At 36.3% G+C, this 23,248-nt stretch overlaps 2 protein-coding genes across 2 annotated transcripts in view; one reads left to right on the forward strand and one right to left on the reverse strand.

The window, feature by feature from the left end:
- LOC140327097 (phospholipid-transporting ATPase IA) overlaps positions 1-14,136 on the forward strand; it is an 88,271-nt gene extending 74,135 nt beyond the window's left edge. Inside the window, exons 26-30 of the mRNA XM_072406267.1 lie at positions 124-231; positions 6,586-6,674; positions 6,938-7,030; positions 7,887-7,978; positions 9,976-14,136. Coding sequence (XP_072262368.1) covers positions 124-231; positions 6,586-6,674; positions 6,938-7,030; positions 7,887-7,978; positions 9,976-10,073 — 480 coding nt within the window. The 3' untranslated portion in view covers positions 10,074-14,136. The remainder of the gene's footprint in view (positions 1-123; positions 232-6,585; positions 6,675-6,937; positions 7,031-7,886; positions 7,979-9,975) is intronic.
- A 1,870-nt stretch (positions 14,137-16,006) lies between these two features.
- The window catches only part of SHISA3 (shisa family member 3), a 16,542-nt gene continuing 9,300 nt past the window's right edge, over positions 16,007-23,248 (reverse strand). Inside the window, exon 2 of the mRNA XM_072406268.1 lies at positions 16,007-18,774. Within this exon, the coding sequence (XP_072262369.1) occupies positions 18,341-18,774 (434 nt within the window). The 3' untranslated portion in view covers positions 16,007-18,340. The remainder of the gene's footprint in view (positions 18,775-23,248) is intronic.

Here is a 23,248-nt window from a genome sequence, read left to right on the forward strand (position 1 = left end):
ATGTATGGAAGAGTTATCAGAAATTTTAGGAAACCTCCAACAAACATAAGTTTTATAGTATGTTTATTGTTGAAAATGTTTTGGCAGTGAAATGATGCAATAAGGCTTTTTTTCCCTCCACAGTTTAGTCATGTCGCAATATGGGGAAGTATTCTACTCTGGATTGTTTTCTTTGGGATCTACTCATCTTTGTGGCCTGCGATCCCTATAGCACCTGACATGTCAGGCGAGGTACAACATTTTTTTTCACTCTTATAAACCTCAGTATTGACTCTTGTCTCTGATATCTCTGTAGCTGTTAAGGTAAAACTCCTCAAACAGGTCAATAACAGTCGCAGCATGGCTGGTGGGGGTGCAATGCAAAAACTCTGAAATTAAATGCTGAAATTAAATTAAATCGGCCATAGAATGTAGTCGGCCCAAAAGCACAATACACAATCTATGTAGCAAACTGAGTCAGCGGGTTGATTTAAATATATTAATTAGGAAATACTGAATCATTTTAAAGTTTATCTAAAGCCTAAAATATTTTTTCTTGCTGGGTAGAAAAAAAGATAGAGTAATTAGTGTGTTAGTTCCATCCCCAAATTCACACTTTAACATACATAAAATATGTTTGCCTCGCCCTTGTTTGCATAATACGTACAGTAAGAGGGAAAGAAAGAATGGGCTTTATGGCAGAAGTCTCTTTGTGAACAAAAATAAACATAAATTTAATGAAGAAAATAATTTGTCCTAATTCTAACAGAAATCAACTAAACTAGTGCCTGAGCTGAACAGAGGTCTCCTACGTATGTTTTTCCCATGTTAAAAACATGCACATGGGGTTGAAAGACTGTATAGTAGAAGTTATCTCATACCCGAAGTATTTCATTTAAATGAGCTTCCCCAGGGGACTTCTTGAGATTGTGTATTGCTCATCAAGAATATGTAGGAATGTTGTTCATTGAGAGAAGTGCAAGAGGAAGAAACACTAAACATGTGCTAGGACAAAATTGTCCAAAAAGAGCAAGGAATTTTTTTCTGGTTGCTGACCTCTCCAAGAGAACAGGTTTAAATGAGTTGTTTGGATATGTTATTGATAAGTTAGAAGTTTGGAATTTTCATAATGTTTAATTGTTATTGTTGTTTCAGTGCACTGCATCCAGGGTTTCCCCTATGGATTTAGCGACATCCCTTGTGAGAGGATTGAACGACAATATCTTGATATGGTAATAAAAGACTTATTATCCAAATTAGGTTGGTTGTTCTTTTAAAGGTGTTTAAATTATGGGAATTTTACCAGCCAAGTAAGATCTTCCTGTGTGATGCATAAAAGCAGGGTGTTCGCTTCTAGTCAAAAAAAACAAACTTTGAAAGAACAACCAATCCAATTTGGATAATAAATCTTTTATTAACATCAATATCAAGATATATTTTTTGGGGGACGGGGGGGGGGGGGTTTCCTTACAATCTAGATCACTGGAAAGATAATAGACACAGGCAGTCAAATGATATACAAGCTTATCTTTATTAATTAAAAGTAGCACAGAGATTACTTTTTAATCTTCTATACTTTGCAGCAAAAACAATTCAGTCATTTAGGACTTTCAAACGATAGGAGTTTTGTTATACAAGACCCGTGTTTTTAATTCGTTTGTAACTTCCGGTACCTGTTGGAATTTTTATCGGAAAAGTAGCTAGGTAGTTATGTATAAGGTAGGTATTTATTTATGGACTTTTAAAAAACATTCCCTATGTGGGTAACCAGGAGCAATTTAGTTTGTGTTCCTTTGGCTGGGTCTACATGAACAGTTTGAAAAACGCATATAAACGTCCCTACCACGTTTATATGTGTTTTTATGCACTTTTACAAGCGTTTTAAAGCTTAACTTTGCTTGACCTGTCATCAGGGTTTCCTATTTCTCTGCCAATCACAGAGCACCAGAGATGAATGGAGACAAGTCTCCCCATTCATGTCTAGTGCTGAATGGCTGAGAAACGTAAAACCTCAGCCAATCACAAAGCACTAGAGGTGAATGGAGAGCCTTGCCCTGATTTAACCCCTAGTGCCCTGCGATCCCTCACTGTCAGGAGGATTCCCAGGGCTGTGCTCATGTCATAATTGCAGCCATAGGAATCATCCTGTCATTGGGATAACCTGTAAAAAAAAAATAAAAAAAGTTTAGTTACACAAACACACACATTTAATAAAATAATTTAACATTAAAGCCTCGTCTTATTTTTTACACATATTTTAACCTTTTCAGGGAATGAGTAAGTGGTTTATGTACCCCTGTACTCATTCCTAAGGGGTGGGGTGGTGGAGATCTGGGAGTCTCCTTTTTAAAGGGGGCTTCCAGAGTCCAAAGTTCTGCTAAAAACGTTTATAAAAGCCCCCATTGTTTTCAATGGAAGCTTTCATAAAAAGCTTAAAAACGTTTGAAAAAGCCTTCATTGAGTTTAATGGAAGCGTTTTCATGTGTTTTCATGCGATTATCCTGCGTTTTATTTTTTAATTGTTGCAAGCAACGTTTAAAACAGAGCTCATAAACGTGCTTGAAGGAATCATCCTGGTGTAGATTAGCCCATTGGAATGCATGGGGACTTTAAACATGAGCTTTAAAAGCCTCAGGTTAAACGCTGGGTAAACAGTCCATGTAGACTAAGCCTTTTTTATAATGGCTTTGCCTTTTAGCTGTCATTCCTATTCTCATTTTTGATTTCAAAACAATCCAGTCTTAAGGTGCGTACACACTTCCAATTTTTATCGTTCCAATCGAACGACGAACGATCGATTGGGCAAAAAATCGTTCGTAAAAAAGTAACCAACGACGCCGACGAACGAGGAAAGTTGTTGGAAACGAACGACGGGACCGGCGGATCGGATTGGACGACGATCGTTGAACATCGTTCGTGTGTACGGTCGTTCGTTGATCGTCCATGTTCAGAGCATGCGTGATGAACAAACGTCCGTTCACTTTCCTGTCGTGCACATAGTTCCTCTATCGCTTAAACGATCGTATCTATTGTGTGTACAATATCTACGAACGATCGTGTCGTTACCTCTATGTACAGGATAGGTGCTATACGATCGTTCATATATATCGTGCAGGAACGTTCGTCGTTCGTTTTCCGACGATAATAATTGGAAGTGTGTACGTAGCTTTAGCCTTTAAATTTTTTCCTTTTTTAAAAGATTTAGTTTTAGATACAGTGCAAATAAATCTCTGGTAGCCTAATATTTTGCCACCTTTATCTGTCGGAGAGATTTCTCTTTACATCTGTTGTGGAGATGTAACAGGAAGCAATTGAAAATCTCTACAAAGTGATAGGAATTTCCCTGCATTCATACAATATCAGTGACCATTGCATGTCAATAGGCTTTGTAACACATTAGAAGAGATAAATGCACTATATTTGTAACTTGCATCACCACAAAGTAGAGTAGTGTGGAACAATATCTTGTGGTGTACTGCAATAATAGTGCATTGGAGAGCCAGTAATAATAATGAATGGCCATACAGTCCCACAATGCATATAATTCAAGAGTATCAACCCAGTATTTAAATAGTTGTCATCAGATAGTTTTCTCATTAGAGACTTCACACCTTCTGTTCTGTTGAGATCTTTAAAATTCTGGATTTCTGTTTCAGGGAAAAGGTTCACTAGACAAACAGCTAATCTATCTACCTTGCAAGGACACTTTAATAGAGGTTCCAATTATTACCTAATCTATCCAAAAGAAAAGTAAATTTGCTCAAAATCTTCAGAATTTTGCATGTTCTGTAGAGATTTCCTTTATTCCCAGTTTTGGGATCAATTTGTATAATCTCTTCTCTGATGTCTATAGAATGAAGTACTGCAATAGTGCAGCTCCAGTGTCTTGTCCTACTTAATGCAAGATGTATGTGACCGATTTTTTTTTCCTGCCTAGGGGCTGCTGGGCCATTATTTAAGGCTTTTCAAGTCACATTTCTGAGTCCTTATGAATTCCCACGAGAGCCACTTTTGTGGCAAATTCCATTTGGTTTCATAAGAAAGAGAAATCTTGGCATGGACTGCAAATCTCACACATTAGGAACAATTTGTAAACCACACAGCCCAGGCAGACAGAGCCCATCCTTAGAACAGTCTGCCCCTGTTTCTGCTATTGTCTCTCAGGCATTGGTTTGCCATTTCCCAGCTGACCAGCTTGTGTCTAGAGAAATGTGAAAAGTTACAAACAAAAATGGTCTCCACAGAGCGAGAGGAGTAGCTGAGATTTTTTCTCAACAAAAAAAAAAAAAGGAAGGAAATTCTGTGGGATTTCGCTTCCCCCCCCAACCTTAGAACAGTCTGCCCCTGTTTCTGCTATTGTCTCTCAGGCATTGGTTTGCCATTTCCCAGCTGACCAGCTTGTGTCTAGAGAAATGTGAAAAGTTACAAACAAAAATGGTCTCCACAGAGCGAGAGGAGTAGCTGAGATTTTTTCTCAACAAAAAAAAAAAAAAGGAAGGAAATTCTGTGGGATTTCGCTTCCCCCCCCAACATGATCCAAAATATACAAAGAAGCCTTCTGTCTTTAATGCGAATGTCAGCTTTACATCTTTTAAGTTTGGATTAACTCAACAATTCAACAAGGAAAAAAATCTGACAGCCTTTCAGATATGATGCAGGAAGAAAATCTTCCCACCTCCCCCAACTCATGTTCATTTGCAAAGCCAAAGAGCGTTTAGGCTGAATAGTGGCTCCACTTGCCTGTCCATTCATAGTTAGCATTACAATGGTCAGTATTAACATCCTAAGGCCTCCAATACTGCCTTGGTTCCATTTTATGTGTTAGAAACAAGGTGGCCAGAATATAGGAAATCCTTTTCTGGAAACACTGCACTACAAACGTCTGCATCCCAAGGTAACTACGCTGCTTTCAGTCTCCTTTCATTGAGCTGTACATAGCACCTGGTAGACCTGCATCATGAACATCTACACCAGATGGATCAGGGCAATCACAAATATTTAACTGAAAAGTATAATGGACTGTTTTATACTTTCATTTGTAGAATGAATATACCATATAACAAGTACAAGTATTAACATTTGTTGGCTAAAGTTGTACCAACAGATGTTCTCAAATTATATGACCAACTTGAGTTATGATAAACACAGGTAATAGTTGTATGCAGGCTTTAGCAGATATTTTTTCACCTTTTAAAGGTTGTTACTTTTTCTGCATCAATAGTGATGTTGTATATTTTGTGTTGCAGCATGTCACCCAAGTTATCTTCAGGAATTACTGTGGTTCATTTGATCATAGACAGATCTCTTATTTCCTTTTTGCTATCAATATGCAGTCAGCCTATCTTATGGCTAATAAAGGCTTTCAATAAACTGACAGATCTACCTATCCTCCCTTTAATCATGCTTCGGAGCTTTCCACTTTATATTGAAATGCTTTCTTTTTCCTAGGTTACTGTAAAATGATATCATGAAGAATCAATAGCAGGCAGTTTTAGTTTTTAGAAATACGTATTATGTGCTACTAAGATCTACCTGAGCTGCATCTGGGGAAAAAAGTATAAGCACTGTACTTTACAGAGAATGCTGAGAAGATTTTTAAGAATTGCATTTTTATTTTTGCTGGGATAGTCATGAGAAATCATTTACTTTTTACTTTACTTTTACATTACTTCACTTTGTATGAAAAATATTGTCACTTAAAGTTGGTGTACACTTCAGCCCCAGCACTTTCATTCAGAAGTCAATTTGGCTTAATCACAACTAAGTTACATATGAATCTTTTTCTGTCTTTTATATTCTAAGATGAAATTTTTCTTTATTTGCTATGGCTGCTTTGTTTTATTCAGTTCACAATTGTCACTTATTGCCATCCATATTGTATATGGATTAATGATATTCTAAAGCTTACTTCATATACTTTTTTATTTTTTTACACATTTCTTTTTTTCTACCAAATGCGCGCACACTTTTATATGTATATTCTATGATATGATATATATATAACTTTTTTATGCAAAAACATTTTTGTAAATCAGAGAATTGATGTGAGTAGATATTTTTTATCCGATTTTTAGAAGTTTTAAATATTACAGCAAACTGTTAATGGCATTCATAAATTAAAGTATTAGACAATGAGTGTAGTGTCCAAGCCATTTTAGTGAAAAAATAAAGCACTGACCTGTGTGTCTTTCATAACTTAATAAAAGCAGGTCATTTAAGAAAAAAAAACTTTTTACGAAGATTTTAGGAAGTTCTAAAGCCACACAAACATGGGAATGATAACCTATTAAAAAAAAATAGTATACTTCTTTATTCTTCCAAATAATAAGACATGTCAGATGTGGTTTGTTTAAGGATAGAACAGCTATATTTCATCTGTTCTCTATGTTCTTGTATAAATACATTCTGCACTACAATAAAATAGGAAAACCGTATGCAGGCTTTTAAATATTTGTGGAGTAGGTAACACATATCATTCAACAATTTCATTCTGATCAGTTTAAACATCAGTTCTATGTCCCGTGCTTCATTTAAAAAATAATATTCAAAGTTGGGTACAAAAACTTGTTGTCATGCAAAATCATTATATCCCTTGTGTTTTTGCAGGCAGAAATGATGTTCAGCTCTGGCCTTTTCTGGATGGGCCTCATCCTCATTCCAGTAACATCATTGCTCTTTGATGTGTTTTATAAAGCGTAAGTACTATTGCACTTTTTGCAAATTCTTTACTAAAGGCATACATTTGTTTTGTGTGCAAATAACATCCTAGTTGGTTGATCATATTTGTGGGTCTGCATGTATGGGGTGTGTGTATGTATGTATATGTATGTGTGTGTATATATATATATATATATATATATATATATATATATATATATATATTCTATCATCAAAGATCTTCCATTATAATGTCAGAAGTGTAAATATACACATTTTTTTTTATTTATTTTTTACAAAGGGTAAAAAGGACCAGTTTTAAGAACTTGGTTGATGAAGTTCAAGAGCTTGAGGCCAAATCACAAGATCCTGGGGCTGTTGTACATGGTAAAAGGTAAGATGTGTCACTGTTATTTCATCTGTATAATCATCGTAGGTCAAAGATAAAAGGACTTTTTTTTTACATTATTTTTTGCTATTTGTTCATATTTTTTTGTAACAAATTAGTTGTATATAAAAATATTTTTATCATGTCTTAGTAACACTTGGGAAAACATAGAACTTGTCAGTTTTCTATTGCCAAAAATGTCCAGAGATGTTTTCAAACATAATGCAGCAACATTGCACTATTCTAACACCATGTGCAAAATAATGATTAAGGATACAAAGCCATAGCAAATATGTTAGGAAAGCTTTGTAGTGTAATGGTAACAAATGTGGAGTGTGTGTGTTTGGCACAATAACTAACAAAGTAAAATATTGAAAATATTTATATTTAGTATATATTTGGTGAATATGTTGTTTTAGATAGATTTGTCTGGTTATTTTGTAAACAGCTAAGCATTGTTTTAACTAGCTATTGATTGTTAACAAAATCATTACTTTTTTTTAGAAAACATTTTGGGGATGTTCAAACATTTGAATTGCACAATCCCCTGGCTGCACCTTGCTAGCCACTCGCACCCCTGCATTGATTTTTAAACAACCAGCATCAGTTTATTTGACAACCCTATTCATTTTATATAGACCTGTCTCAGGGAAATGCTACCATGTAGTGTTTTGATTTTCTATATATATCTGTTCATGGACTACTAAAGTGTATATGGTTAGAAGGAATAGCATAAGATGACATTAATCACTTCAACTGCAATGATGCTTATTTTTTGCACCCTGTAAAAAGAACATTACCTTATTACAATATTGTCACTGTAAATCTGTAGTTTAAACAGTTACATTTTTGTTGTACATAGTTTAACAGAGAGAGCACAATTGCTGAAGAATGTTTTCAAGAAGAGTACAGTCAACATCTATCGTTCAGAGTCTGTTCAGCAAAACCTACTCCGTAAGTAGTAATGCAGTACATATCATAAAACAATATTTTTTGTTACAGTTATATCAGTATATGTCACAAATGTTGCCAGGAAATGTCTTTATATATCCCTGTGCAAGCAGTTTGTTAGACACCAGAACTTCATTTGGTTTGAATGGCAAAAAGCACTATGCTGGATTACAATGTAAGGCAGTGCTGTGAATTGGTCCTGTTGCATTTTTTTTTTCAGAAAAATGCAAGAAAGGGTCCAGCAGGGGATCAGGCATCTGAAAATCATGAGTTTCAGAAGCATTAGAAGATTTTTGAACCATGAATCAAAAAATAAGGATTGTTTACCAGTGAGCCTACTTTAAATGTGTAAAATCCAATCATGTTCTTGTTTCAGGTGGTTTATGGTTTAGAAAGGAGCCAATACACTTGTCTTTCCTTTTTGGTATACACATAAACTTTTTTGAATTCTTCTTTTGTAATTGGTTCTTGCATTAGTAGCTCTTTCACTTGTGTGATAATTGGGGTAGTCTAATAAAGGAATAACATATTGTATTTATAGGTTAAGGCTACTTTTTGCTTCACCCCATAGTGTTTTCATTATTTAAATACAGATTATGAGGCATTTTAGTCTACCTACAGTTAGGTCCATAAATATTTGGACAGAGACAATTTTTTTCTAATTTTGCTTCGGTACATTACCACAATTAAGTATAGAGCGCTATACTATCACTGTAGCTGCTAGACTGTATTTAGTGTACCACATATGGATCTACAGTTAGGTCCATAAATATTTGGACAGAGACAAATAATTTTGCTTCGGTATATTACCACAAATAATTTTAAATGAAACAACTCAGGTGCAGTTGAACTGCAGAGTTTCTGCTTTAATTCAGTGGGTTGAACAAAAAGATTGCAAAAAAATGTAAAGGAACTAAAGCCTTTTTTTTAACACAATCACTTCATTTCAGGGGCTCAAAAGTAATTGAACAAATTAAAAAGCTGAAATTGAAATGTTAATTTCTAATACTTGGTTGAAAACCCTTTGCTGGAAATGACAGCCTGTAGTCTTGAACTCATGGACATCACCAGATGCTGGGTTTCCTCATTTTTAATGCTCTGCCAGGCCTTTACTGCAGCGGCTTTCAGTTGCTGTTTGTTTGTGGGCCTTTCTGTCCGACGTTTAGTCTTCAACAAGTGAAACGCATGCTCAATTGGGTTCAGATCAGGTGACTGACTTGGCCATTCAAGAATATTCCACTTCTTTGCTTTAATAAACTCCTGGGTTGCTTTGGCTGTATGTCCAAATATTTATGGACCCAACTGTATATTCAGGGAAGCTTTCTCTGACACACTTCAACCCCTGAACTTCATTGATATATCACTTTTTCCAGTACGATCCTCAGGGGTCACCAACATTTTGCTTGTGTCCTAAAGCTAAAGTAAATTTTGCCTAATAAAAACAGTTGACAGCCCTCTTTAGCTTCCCTGTCAGCCTTTTTCCTGAAAGATTAGACTGAACTGTGCATGCACAGTTCAGTGTACAAACTTTGCAGGATTAGGTGATGACATAAAGCATGCACATTGGAGTTGCATCATTCTGCAACTAAAAGGCCTGAAGATGGACTAGAAACTGCACTGCTGGAGGAGTTCATTTTGGCAGGTAAGTCTTCAATAATGTGCAAATATCATGTGCATGCTTGCACCTTATTGATAAAAACTCATAGGGTCCAAAAACTGTGGGGAGTTAAATTTTGCTTTTAAAAATGTGTGAACTACACATTACAATGTTATAATAAATACATGTATGCTCATAGTTGGAAACCTAGAGGAAATATATTGCATTAAAAGGCCTGGAGGACCACAGTGGCTCCAGTTGTACATTGAGGAAGGATTTGCATAAAAGATATTAAGTACTTTCATTCAATAAGTAGTTCCTGCTTGGAATTCTAAATAAATGCTTTCGGCTTCCAATAGTAAATGTCCTGCTTGTCATTTATCCTTGACCTCTTGTTCCACAGATGGGTATGCCTTCTCACAAGATGAAAATGGAATTGTTTCACAGTCTGAAGTGATACGAGCATATGACACCACAAAACAGAAGCCAGAGGAATGGTGAAACTGTGACTTGAGATATAACCACAAAATATTAAAGCTACTGTTCTGGTTCTAAAAGATCTGTGGTGATAACTGACTCACATTTAAAAAAACAAAAAACAAAAAAAAATTAACGTAGAACAAGTTGTTGTCTAAGCAACCCATAAAAAAATTGCAATTTGCAAATTAGTTTAGGCTAATAACTGTGATAAGTCTAGCCAGGAAGGTCTCAGTATTGATTAGTAATGAGGAATTTTTTGCTGCAATGGAAACCAGCAAGTTTACTACATCTCAAAGAAGATTATTCTTCAAGACTGATGTGCCAGCTGAGAAACTCAACGAGAGTTTAAGAACACAAAACTATATATATAAGGCGTGCTGAGCAACATGACCACCGCTTGCGTCATTCTGGAGGGTTAGGTGTCAAACTATTTTAATAGGTTTGCCAAAGAAGTTGACGAGTTTTTGACTGCTAGTCTTTCAAGACCTAAAGAGCAGTAATATGTGTATTGTTTGTCACAAAAGGAGAGAAAATGTGCAACCAGAGTTTGCAGCTCCATTTGTTTGCTTTAAGGGCACTTGTTTTTATTATCTGTGACATTTTACACCTTCAGCCTTATTCATGAGGTTTCTGTTTGTCTTGTAGAGTAAAAATTTGAATGCTGCCCTACTGCTTGCTTGTGTGTTTCCAGATGCAAGTGTGGATTCATTTTTGTTAATACAGATGAGCGCCATAGTGCGATACTACAGTGTTTTTTGTTTTTTTTTTTAATATTTCTGATGTGTGGCACCTTTGCACCTGTGTTAAAAAGCCTCCTCTTTTTTGCCAGAAATGTACATATTTATAGAGTTTCTAAAGGTCCTAAATTAATTTGATTACAACTGTAGATTTTATCAATGTCTTAAAATAGAGGAAATATCATTTCCAGAGTCATTGAACTTTATCTTTTTGTGTTCTGCACATAGCATTTAACAAAGTCAATTTTTTTTCTGGAACCTTTTATAATGTTAATATGTTTTACCCCCCAAAAGAAACAAAAGAAAAACCTTACCTCTTAAAGGAATTTTGTACAGACAAATCTACATATTGGTCCTGATGTAAGATATCCCTGCTTTCAATTTGCACTTTTATTGTGAGGAAACGTTTACAGAAGGTTGAAAGGAAAAAAACATCCTTTAATTAAAATTGAATGGTAAATTCCTGAGCCATAATAGGACACTTGCATCAAAGGTTTCACTGCTTGGAAAGGCACAAGGGTTTGAGGTTGAGCAGGAGGAAAAAGTATAGTATATGTAAGCTCCTCTATTCAGGCCAGTTATGTCCTGATTTATGAAGAAGGAAGTGATGTCACTTTCTCTGCCTATGGAGAATAACATACTGGAAGAAACATGGTGTTGGACGATTTTTGCCTATGTGATAGTGACATATTTTCAATCCTAAATTAGGTCATTTGTCCTTGGACAAGCCTGTCCTTATATAATTCAATACAATGAAATACTAAAACAGCTTCTGAGCTCAGACCTGCAAATTTTAAAGAATACCTGTTGCCTGTAAATTACTATTAAACCTCCGCAGCTGTACCTAGCAGGCACCTAGAAGTGCCTTTTCATTCTTTTTGATAGCTGTTTCTGCATGCCAGCAATTTACAAGTTCTGAAACTTGCTCATGCAAACTTTGACACTTCTATTAGTGTCAATGGCTACCCTCAAACTTCTGGAAACATCCTCAGATTTCTGGAAAGTTAAGAAGCTGCCCATTAGCTTTGGAGGTATTTGTGGTAATATGGATTTCCTAGTGTGATACCAGAGACATTTTACATGCCTGTATACTAAAGTTGTCCTTTTATTAGTTTTACTTTATGACGCTCTGCTACCTTCTTCATTGTTTTAAGTATCTCTCGCTATTAACACCACCAACCTTGCTTCATTTATAGTTTTTATAGTCCAGATGAATAATAGGCGCCCTGAGAGAATAATTCTTGGAATATAAAAGATAAAAAAAATTGCATCTCTACAAGTCCAGTAGAAGATAACCTCTTGCAATATATAATGGAGGTGTCCACAGTTTGACTGCTCTCTGTCATCTTTAGAGAACCAGCTACTACTTCCCAGACATGTTTTTCTTGTCTTCTTGAACTGACCTTTTAAAAATAATTCCCTTGGCCCCTCATTTGCTGTTACCTGTAGACTGCTTAATACAAAAAGTCATAACTCAACAGAATCTTCAGTAATCAGAAAATTAAAGCTCTTTTTATTCCCATCATCCACAACAAAAATAAAGATCTATTTTTACTGATCAAAACTTTGGCAGCACCATCGCTTTTACCAGAACTCACTGGTAGAAATTTAGGTTTTTGATGTACAAAAGTCACACTGAATATTGCCACCCCAACTTATTTTCTTATTAGGCAAATATTTACTGTAAAATCTTTACACAGGGTCAGCTATTCATGCATCTTTTGTAGTTTAGGAGGTATATTTTCAAAAATTCACACATACACAAAAACAAAAACATGAAAATAAAAACAGAATAAATACAAAGAATCCTATTTATAATAAAGTGCCTGCACATTCTGGGAACGTTTATGTGTTGATTCCTATTCTGCAGAATTTACCAGACTTTTCCCAACAGAATAAAAGAGCTTCGTTTCAGTTGTATTTTTTTACACTATTATATTGATTACACGTATTTAAAACCAATAGGATAGTTCTATATATATTTACTTTGGAGGTTATGTCAATTGAAAGATAACATGGCAATGCTTGTGCTTCTATAAGAGGGACAATTTTTTGAAATTCTAAAGTTTTATCCTGCTAAATAGTTGTACACATTTATATGATGGTTGAATGTTTGTATTTCCTACAATTCAAGAAACAGTTGTAGCTCTGCTGGTGCCCTTTAAATACGTCTCTATGTACAATTTAAATTGGAGTTTGTCTACTAAATTTTATTTAAATCATTTACATCCACCTGGTATTTGAATTATTCATACATTAACTAAATGCTTTTCTTTAATGTATTTGTGAATATGTTTTTAATTACACCTAGATCCCTGTCAACATGTTCTGTTTAGTTTTTTTTTTTCTTTAGTGCATTTTACATGATTTGATGGTTGGTAAATATAAACGTACTAATGAATATTGATGTAATGTATTTGACGGTGTCCGAAAAAGCCACGTTGCTTATTTGCAGACTTGATTCTCATTTAAATAAGTAAATACCACCTATGACTGGACTTATTTTACATTGTTCAACCTCATTCCTACATGTCCAGCTTGTGTGTATCACTTCACTTGGCCATTAGATTAATTTATCTTCTGTGGCTTACTGAAAACTCTTGTGGTTGTGTACTACTTCTCTGTCTGCACGAGTTTATATTTTTAAAGTATGATTAGATTTGACTAATGTGAACCCTACATCTGTTTTTCAGTTGATTTGAAGGCTTGCACTTTGCTTTACTACTGTATGCTTTGAGAAATGAGATTCATTTTTTTTGTTTTTTTTCTTTTTTTAATATTTTGACACAAGATGTGTTCCCACCCACCGTGTATTTTTTTTAAACTCTTTTTGGCTAACCTTGTGACACATTCTATGCCTTTTTGTGTAATATTAAATACGGAACTTGTAATTGTTTGTTGAAGATTTTTATTTTCCACTCTAGAAGCCATAATAGAACATTTTGTTTTTATTTTATTTTTTTTCATTTTTTTTTTTATTGTGGCATCAATGGGACGAGATGTGATTACAGTATGTTCCAGCCATTGACTTACTGCTGCTGTAACTGTGGTGCTGCATGAATGATGTCGTTTCTAGATGTTTGTGTTGTTCATGCCTAAGGTTTTTGTTCTTTTTTTTCCCTCATATTTTGTTGATGAAGTATAGTTATCCTCATGTTTTAGTCCTGTTAGCAAGTAAAGAAAGACTTGAAATTTTTGGCACTGGATTCCCCTTCTATCCTTTTTAATTTATTTTTAATGCAGTGTTGTTTGTCTTTTTTTTTGTGGATGTGCATGATTAACACTGTATATTTCAATGTTCTGTCTCAGTTGTTTCAGGTTATTAAAAGTTCTAATTTAAACTTCAATGGTGGTCTCTTTAATGCATAATTTAATTTGAGCAATTTCAAGTTTGTTTTTGATCGGTAACATTTTGATGATCGCTGTAAAATGTTCATGTAATTGCAAAAGCAAGGAATGTATGAACAATACATTTTAAATGTAATCATTCAGCAATTTTTCACACATGCCACAGTGTTTTCCCCAGCCCCTTTTAGCTGGGTGCACCACCCAGCACTTTTCAGTAACCACCTGGCTGTTATAGGATGGTTACTGAAGAGTTGGGTCACAATATAGGAGCTGCCACCAACATACAATTTCTTCCCACCCGGCTTGAAAAGAAATTCTCTAAATACATAGAGTACATTTTCCTGTGTGTAAGTAATATATACAAGGTATATCTCCATTTAGTGGTATTTTGGTAACGGACACCATATCACATGGTCATTGCTAGTGGGATTTTATGCATTGAAATTTCCAGGTTTATCCTAACCCAAGCTGAAATTCTGGCAAGTAATAGAATTAGAAGAAACCAACACATGTAGAATTAAACATGTTACAAAAATGATATTTCGTCAGGTTCAAACTATCCTACTTTATGAAGGTTTTAATCCAAACGATTTCCAAGTACTGTAAACAAAGTTCATTAAAGATTACAGGCACAATGACAACACTGGAAATACATTTACCAAGCTACATTGTTTTCTGGATACCTGTTCTAGGATAAAATAATGTTAAAATATATTCACCTACCTAATGTTACATTTACTACAAAAAAAAATCCTGCAAAGAACCTTTTTTTTTCCTTCCTAATGGGCACCAGTTGCTGTTTCGGTGTGGAAGGGAAGCCGATGTTACGTGAGGATAAGGCTGATGGCGCCTCACTGGCTGGGTGACATTCTGGGATTTGGACAGTTTGTTGTACCTGGAAGGAGGTGGCCATGCTTGGCCTTGTCCTTCACTAGTTGAAGGGAATGCTGGTATATGTATTATGTTGCTAGTTTAGATTGGTGATCTTTTGACCTTCCTTACACTTTTAGATTCTGAAAGCCAAAGTGGCACTATTTTCCCAAGGGTCCTAGATGATCACAATTTGCCCCCTGTCTTTGTGATCATGTGCTGTATGTGTGGACTCATTCACATGTTGTTCCATAATAGAGTTCTCTGTATTCTTAAAATCATTTTCTATAGCAATAGATGGAAAGTATTCATGGAAAGCTGATTTTCCCAACACTACATCCTGGTACTGATCATTCACTATGCTTTGATGTGCTCTGTAAAACACATTTACAATTTTTGATACAAGCAGGTGACTGATCATTTACCCTGTAGCACCCTACCAACTAATAAATTCTGCATCTTGCTATAGAAACTGCTTTTGTTTATAATGGGTGTTAGATATGTGGATACCACGTGCAGTTGTAAATGTAAACAGGCATGCAGTAAAAGGTTTTCCAAGAAATCCTGTGATGAAGGCCATTGTTTTCTGCTTGGATTTGGGGAAGTAATGTCATTATTAAAGTGGTTAGGCTCTGCATTAGTCCCCAAAAATACTGTGAGTATGAGTTTTCATGAATTTTTTCTTCCCCTATAAATGTAAGCCCTGTTAGCTTTTCAAGAAACGTGTTCAAAAAATAATATAGAAGCTTTCTTTGCTGACATTTCCTTCTGAAGATGCCAGCTGCCTGGCTGTTATATTGATACTGTTGAAACAAAAGAACCAACCAGGAAATCAAACTTAATGTACCGCATGTTCTTTTGGAGCAAAAGCCAAACCGGCAGCTAGTATTTCTTTTCTAAGGAGGTCAGCAATGGAAGCCTTTTTTTAGTACTGCGTCTTGTTTTCAGCCTGGAGCAACCAGAAAGAGAGAGGTGAGTAATGAATAAAAGTCATTGTGCAGAACACAAAGTTTAATATATAATAAACATGGCTGGACCAAAGTACATTTATATTTACAAACTATACAGAGAAAAAATTTAAACATGAACACTCACTGATTGAAGGATTACTTCCATGTCAATAACCTTATGAGCTCCTAAAGTGCTAACCGGGCAGCAGTTCATATAAGAACCTTGTAGTGGAGGCCATATATTCACATCTTTCTCATACAGAGATCCCCAAAAGCCCTAAAGAATCCAAATATATGAAATTCAGGTAGCCCCTGTGGTCCTCTGATGTCATATTCCACGCACTTTTATTGGTCAGTCCAGTTACCCATATCAATTTTGGGACAGCAGTGAATTGGGAGACCATTTTGCATGCCACGTACATCTATCCAGTCAAAACTTCAAGGTGACCCCATGTTTACTAAATACATGATTGCATTCACATATAAAATCTGTAAAAAGACTATGGTGTCCATTACTTACAGTAATATACAGGTTGTAGAGGTATGTCATCTCTAAACTGAACTCTTTACTATTTTATATTGTTACAGAGACACAGAATTTAAATGACTTAAAATGTCACCATCTATGTATTTACAGTGTATCTAGGGTGTAAAGAATGACCAAGGTAGAATATCAAAGACTGTAAATAAAAGCTAAACACCCAGGTTAAATTACATTGTTTGCCCATCTCAAGTTTGGAAATCTTTTCAGCCATTCTGGAGGTGGAGAGGCATTGCAGTTTACTGAATCTGGAAGAACTGTTTGTGGATCTTTTCAGGCAGTTGAGGGGGGAACCACAAAACTGAGGATTTTTTTTTGAGGATTTTCCCCCACACATTTGTGTGGTTCTCTACAGTTTGGCAATGCCTGGATACCAAGCACCAGTAGAATTGAAGGCTATATGCCAAGGATCTCCAGTCTTAGTAAGGTATGTGGCCCCATTAAACATGCATACTCAAAGCCTGGATGGGAAAAGTCTTGAAGACAATTTTGTTTAAATAGTAAACAACAGAGAAGACTGCAGGGATAAATAAGTTAGCATGTGGAGAAAATGGAGAGATAACCATTTAGCTCTGGGGATGCTTTGTTGGATAACATAAGTATAGATAAAAGTAAACCTGTACTTCACTGAATAGGAGCACTTTTATTAAACATACTTCCCAGTATTCCTGCCATAAATATTAGATCTTCAATATGCCCTGTTTGGTGCCATTCACCTCAAATTTTTCTTCCTTCCTACACATATGTAAATCTCGGACTTCCTTGGAAAGAATTTCAATAGGCTACTTTCTTAAACAAAGTCTGTTGCATGTATGCTCAGCTACCTTTTTTTTTTATTAATGCTAGAAGAGAAAAAACAAAAAAGCATAGTCACAGTAAAACTTTACATGTTGTTTAAGAACATTAATGACTTCCTACCCAAAGTCATATTCTGGTGTTTTATTTTTTTTAGCACTTGCTGAACATACTCTATACACAAATAAACCAACTGCCCATGTTGTATAGGTCCCTCTTGCTGCCAAAATAACCCCAACCCATCGAGGCAGGGGCTCTGTGTTCACTGGTAGCTGGCACCAGATCCTTTGCCTCTGTCAGTCTGTCTCCTTACCATAATGAATCCTGCTGCCACATAAATGATTCATTTGGCTATCTAAGTGATCAAAAAATACATAAAAAAAAAAAGTGATTCATCACCGCAGGCGACTGGTTCTATACAGCACCATATGCAGAACACTGCAATGCCCTGTGTGCTCCCACACTTTTCTCATATTGTCAACATTAGATTTTTCAGTAATTTGTGATACAGTAGCTGTTCTGTAGAACTGGGCCACACATTAGTGGATACTAAACACTGCAAACCAGGGACACCCCACAAGACCTGGCATTTTGGAGATATTGTGACACAGTCCTCTAGTCATCTTCATCACAATTTAGTTCCCTGCCAAAGTCACTCAGAGCTATAAACTTGCCAATTTTTCCTATTTTTAACACATCACTTTTGAGAACTGCCTTTTTACTTGTTGCCCAATATATCCCACCTCTTGACAGGTGACATTGATTGAAGGCAATGTTTTTATAATTCTTGCTGATCAGTGTACACTCACATTAGATATATATTTACGAATGTAAAATGAAAGTCATTTAGTAAATCATACTGCTAGCAGTCCATTCTTGGTGCCAGTCATTCATTTATGGTGCCTTGTGATTGGCGTTGTAAGATGTAAAATAACACACACTGGCATTGTTCTTTATTTGTGTGATTTAGTCACTCTAGCTGACTGCATTTTTTAGTCTAGAATATCAAAAATGGTGCAGAGAAACTCCACATGTCCAAAGTTCTTCTTACTGCCGGAAATCAGGGCAGGTTTTGTTGGAGTTTCCATCTCCCTGGAGAGGATAAGAGAAGTATTGTGTGGACACCAGAAACGTGGATGATGGATTTAGATGTATGGAGTGCGCTGAAGAGTACGGAGGAGGAGGTGAGGTCACTAGGCAGCCAGGGTCTGTCCTGGAAGAGGAGAGTCTACGGACTGATCCTCCAGTTGACGTAGAGCTAGTTGCAGTGCTGGACTGTCTGGATGGAGTTCGTAAGCCAGTCCCAGTGAGAATCATAGGAAGAGATTCTGGAGGGTAAGTCCGCAACGTGAACCTCATTGGTTGCTGTGAGGTCTGTTTTGGTCTCAGACAAGTGCAGCAGTAGACGGCCACCAAAGAGCCCACAATGATGAAGGCAATAAATATGGACCCAACGATGAGAAATGGGACATAAACTGGTTCTGAAAAGCAAATTGGTAAAAGGTTAGAAGGCTTCCAATGTAAATATCATATCTAGATCAATTTTAGGAAGTGTGTACCAAAAGCTAGCCCAATAATCAGTTCAGAATTACCAGATGGAAAGATCCCTATTGCAAAAGCTCTATGGTTTAATTGTCCCTCTCTGGATGCTTGCTGGAAACACAAAAAAGAGCCTTAAGTATAAGGACAGTATTCCTCAACCAGGGTTTCTCCAGAGGTTACTAGGGATTCACTGAACCATGAAAAAATTGGATCTCTCTGGTCATCTGACACCAATGATCTTTTTGGTTATCTGTAAGGGTCACATTCTTGCCACTCGCCAGTCGTGTAACTTTCTCAATGACCACCAAACTAATGTACTGTGAGCTGTGGATATAGTAATTATGGCAGGGGTTCCCTAAAGACCTGAAAGAAACACTGGGTTATTCTTTATTACAAATATAAATGGGCGGGTCTTTGAAGAATATATGTCTCACATCTATATTTCTGGCTAAGCATGCATACAATGATGGAGTGGGCATAGGCTGGGTCCGTTTCTCTGAGATATACAATATGTCTAAAATATCACTTTTAGTGTAAATGTTCATATACAAGACCTAGGGCTCACAGTGATAAACTCTTAAAGCATTCCTGTATCAGATGTCATACTTTTTTCTCTTTATAGTCCTGTATTCTCTATATAATATGAATTTGTAATTATATTTTGAAATACCTAGAAAAGGGTTTTTATCAGTGGAAAAGTGCTCTCTGATGGTAGTGTAATGGTCACAATACTCATCACAAGCAACCTCACTAAGTGTCCATCTTCATATGTATTTGACTACAACTGGGGGTTAAACTGGTCATACACATTACAGTTGCATTATATAATTTGATTTGTTTTCTTTGTAAAATGAATGTGTACAGCAAATGGAGTCCTCCATCAAAAAATATTGTGAGTGGCTTGGTCAGGATATTTGGCACATAGATTCTTCTGCCTTAAAAAGCAGACTATTGCATACTGCCTTCCTGGTATAATATAAATGTGCATACATGTCAGGAAATTAAAAATACCTTTGGCTTTTACACTAAGCTGACCTAAAATTGAGCTTCCCCAATATATCTATAACTAATGGACCCCATATAAAGTATCATCTGCCTGTGGCAATCATACCATTACCAAATTCTGCATCATTTTTTTTTGAGGACCGACCCATTAGGAAAAAAACATGAAGGCTGATATTCTTAACTTTTTGTTGTCAATGTATTAGTTGCCTGACTGTCATACTGACCTTCCTTCTTCAATATTCTCCAACTGTTCTTTCTGGTTCAAGGAGCAATTTCAGAAAGAGATCAGCACTGACAGCCCTATACTTCTCTTAGGATAAGTTTACCTAATATATATTAAAAAAAATATGTCTACTTAAATACTGAAACTCTTCTGCCTGGCTGTCATTTTTATCCATTAGTTTCAGAGCTTTCTTGGCTGACGGAGAGCGTACGGATTGGGTGTTCTGACATATTATAGGTGTGCATACATGTCAGGAAAGGAAAAATACTGTTGGTTTGCTGGATCACCCAGCTTCACTGATATTAGTGTACCCTCATTAGCCTTGAAGCTCTTTAATAAATCAGGCCCAGGTTCTCAGAAATTTTAAAAAGCCTCAGGCTATCAAGCAAGTAGCATTTAAAAGACCAACAATGGCAGCATATATCTCTCAACAGGGCTCCTTAAACCAGAACTAAACTCAGTTTACACTCACCTGTCCCCATTCCATTGCAAGGAGCCACTATCTTCCTTCTACTTTTCTTTGTTTCAATCTTTGGCCATTCTTATTGGCCAGGGGAGATGCTGTAAATCTCGCACAAGCACAAGGCATTTCATTCAGTCCCAGCAGCCACGGGGGAAGGTGGCATGTGCACTGGCAGCTCAGCCATTTTGACGCTTGAAGAGACCGATCAGACAGGTGAACATGTTTTTTTGCAGAAGGGACGTCGCCTGTCCTATTGCAATAAAGCCTGGCCTGGTTACACATTGTTAGAGTTGAATGTTAGTTCCACTTTAAGGGGTCCAACACACTACTAATTATGTTAATATGCATAGCTATAAAACAGCTGACTTATTTAGAAAGGGCTGCAAGGAAGGTGCAATTGTGTATACATGAAAACTGCCAGAAAGCAGACTGGGAAGCTTCACATAAAATATCAAATGAGAAGAGCACAAACATTTGGGAGGGGGGATTCAATTGGGAACAGAGTCTATGTGCATGAAGATGGCCGGATGAGCAACCTTTTACTTACAATACATATTTTATTGTACATGTCTGTTTCACAGTATAGTATATACAAATTAACTGCATTTTTCCCATTTTCTTTGTGTCTCAGAGAAAATGGAACTGTACAATGTAACTACATGTTTATGTTGTAAGTTCTGGTCTGTTTGCCTGTTGTTACCCAAAAAACAAAAATATCTTACTTCTGCACATACTGCACCTTCAGGCTCCCTGATTTTAACTCTTTAAATCGACATAAGTCTGCCTCTACCTGTCCCCTGAGACAAAACTCCTTGTACATGCTCTTATCTCGTCTGGACTACTGTAACCTCCTCCTCTCTGGTATTCCACTAACCCGACTCTCTCCTCTACAATCTATTATGAATGCTGCAGCCAGACTCATCCATCCTTCCCACCGCTCCTCTTCTGCTGCATCTTTTTGTAGTTCTCCACATTGGCTTCCATTTCACCTTAAAATCAAATTCAAGCTCCTATGCTTTGCCTTCAAATCCCTCCACAATTATTGTCCTTTTTACATTCTGACCTAGTAAAGAATACTCTCCCAGCCGCTCTCTCCGTTCCTCCAATGACCAACTAATGACTTCCTCACTCATATCCTCATCACACGCACGGATACAAGACTTCTCCAGAGCTGCCCCAACTCAACTTACCTACCCATCTTCTTCTGTCTTTTGAAACCATCACTACTTCCCACCAATACATATATCTCCTCCTATTGTATGATACTTCCCCCACCTACTAAATTGTAAGCTCTTCGGGGCAGGGTCCTCTCCTCCTGTATCACTGTCTGTCTGTATTAGTCTGTCATTTGCAACCCCTATTTAATGTACAGCACTGCGTAATATGTTGGCCCTATATAAATCCTGTTTAAAATTATTATTATTATTATTATTATTATTATTATTATTATTAATAATAATCAGTTACCAAATGTTAGGCATCAAACGGCACAAACTATGCCCATTGCACATCATTGCAGATGCTTACCACTTTCTACTATCAACATAGGCAAAGGAGCTCATAGGCAGCTTTTAATAAATTGCATTATATAAATATCTTCATTTTTCTGAATGTTAGATGAGAGCCTTATAAAGAATTTTAGCTTTGATAGCCTCAAAAGACTCTGCTAGCCTCACACCTGGGGTTAATATATTGGAATGCTGCAGAGGAGTCTCAGAACAGAGCATTTGATTCTTGTGGGTCATTGAGACTTTGCAGCATGTTTTATACATGTGTTGCCCCTCCTGCCTGTCTTGGAGTGTGTTGATGTTGGAACATGGTGCTGCCTCATTATTTATGGTGTGAAAGTGCTTGCTTCCTGCTCACAGGCTCAGGTAGCTTAGCAGCTAGCAGTGAGTACATGGGACATGTGAGTCAGGCAGCCGGCACAATGCAGACCGCTGGGAGCACACATAACCTAGAAGAAGTTTTATTACATGGCAGGGGTCTGATCCACACTACTGCTTACACAGCATATGTGGGGCACATGTCACATTTATACATCTAACTTCTACCCTGAACAACTGCGCAGAAGAATATTATTCTAAGTTATAGCAAATATAAAAACAAATCCACTGGGAGTAATAGTTGTAGATTGCAATATATACTCTGAATCACAAGTGTAAAAATCTGGGAAATCCTGGTGGAGTTCTGATCCATTCTATTGTAGTTAACTGATCCGTATATATAACAGAAGGTACACATGAGAAAATAATAAAATATTCCTTGCTACTGTTTTAAGAAAAATGCATCCCTAATTAACGCTCTTCACGCACATTGTATGCTGTATTGAAATGTATAAAAGATGATGGATTTCTTTTTCAATACATGTAACTGTAAGTAATAATTTCTTACCAATTCTTAAACCTACTCATATTTGAATATGTGTGTATAATGGGAGATAGGGATGCAACAGTGTTAGCATGCTGTTTATATATACAAACATGTTGTAGGTACAACAACCATTCTCATATTTTATGCAGTGATTCTTAGTTGTGTCACTAGGTGGCAGTGTAATGTTCAATGCTATTAAAAAGTATTGTTCCCTCCAATAGAACTATCCTGTTTCCCCTATATTAAGGCACTGTCTTATATTTTTTGAAATGCCAAAATATGCCCTAGGTCTTATTTTCAGGGGGATGTCTTATTTTTCTATGAAGAAGACTACAGTACACATTTATTG

This window comes from Pyxicephalus adspersus, chromosome 3, assembly GCF_032062135.1.
Source record: "Pyxicephalus adspersus chromosome 3, UCB_Pads_2.0, whole genome shotgun sequence".
Lineage (NCBI taxonomy): Eukaryota > Metazoa > Chordata > Amphibia > Anura > Pyxicephalidae > Pyxicephalus > Pyxicephalus adspersus.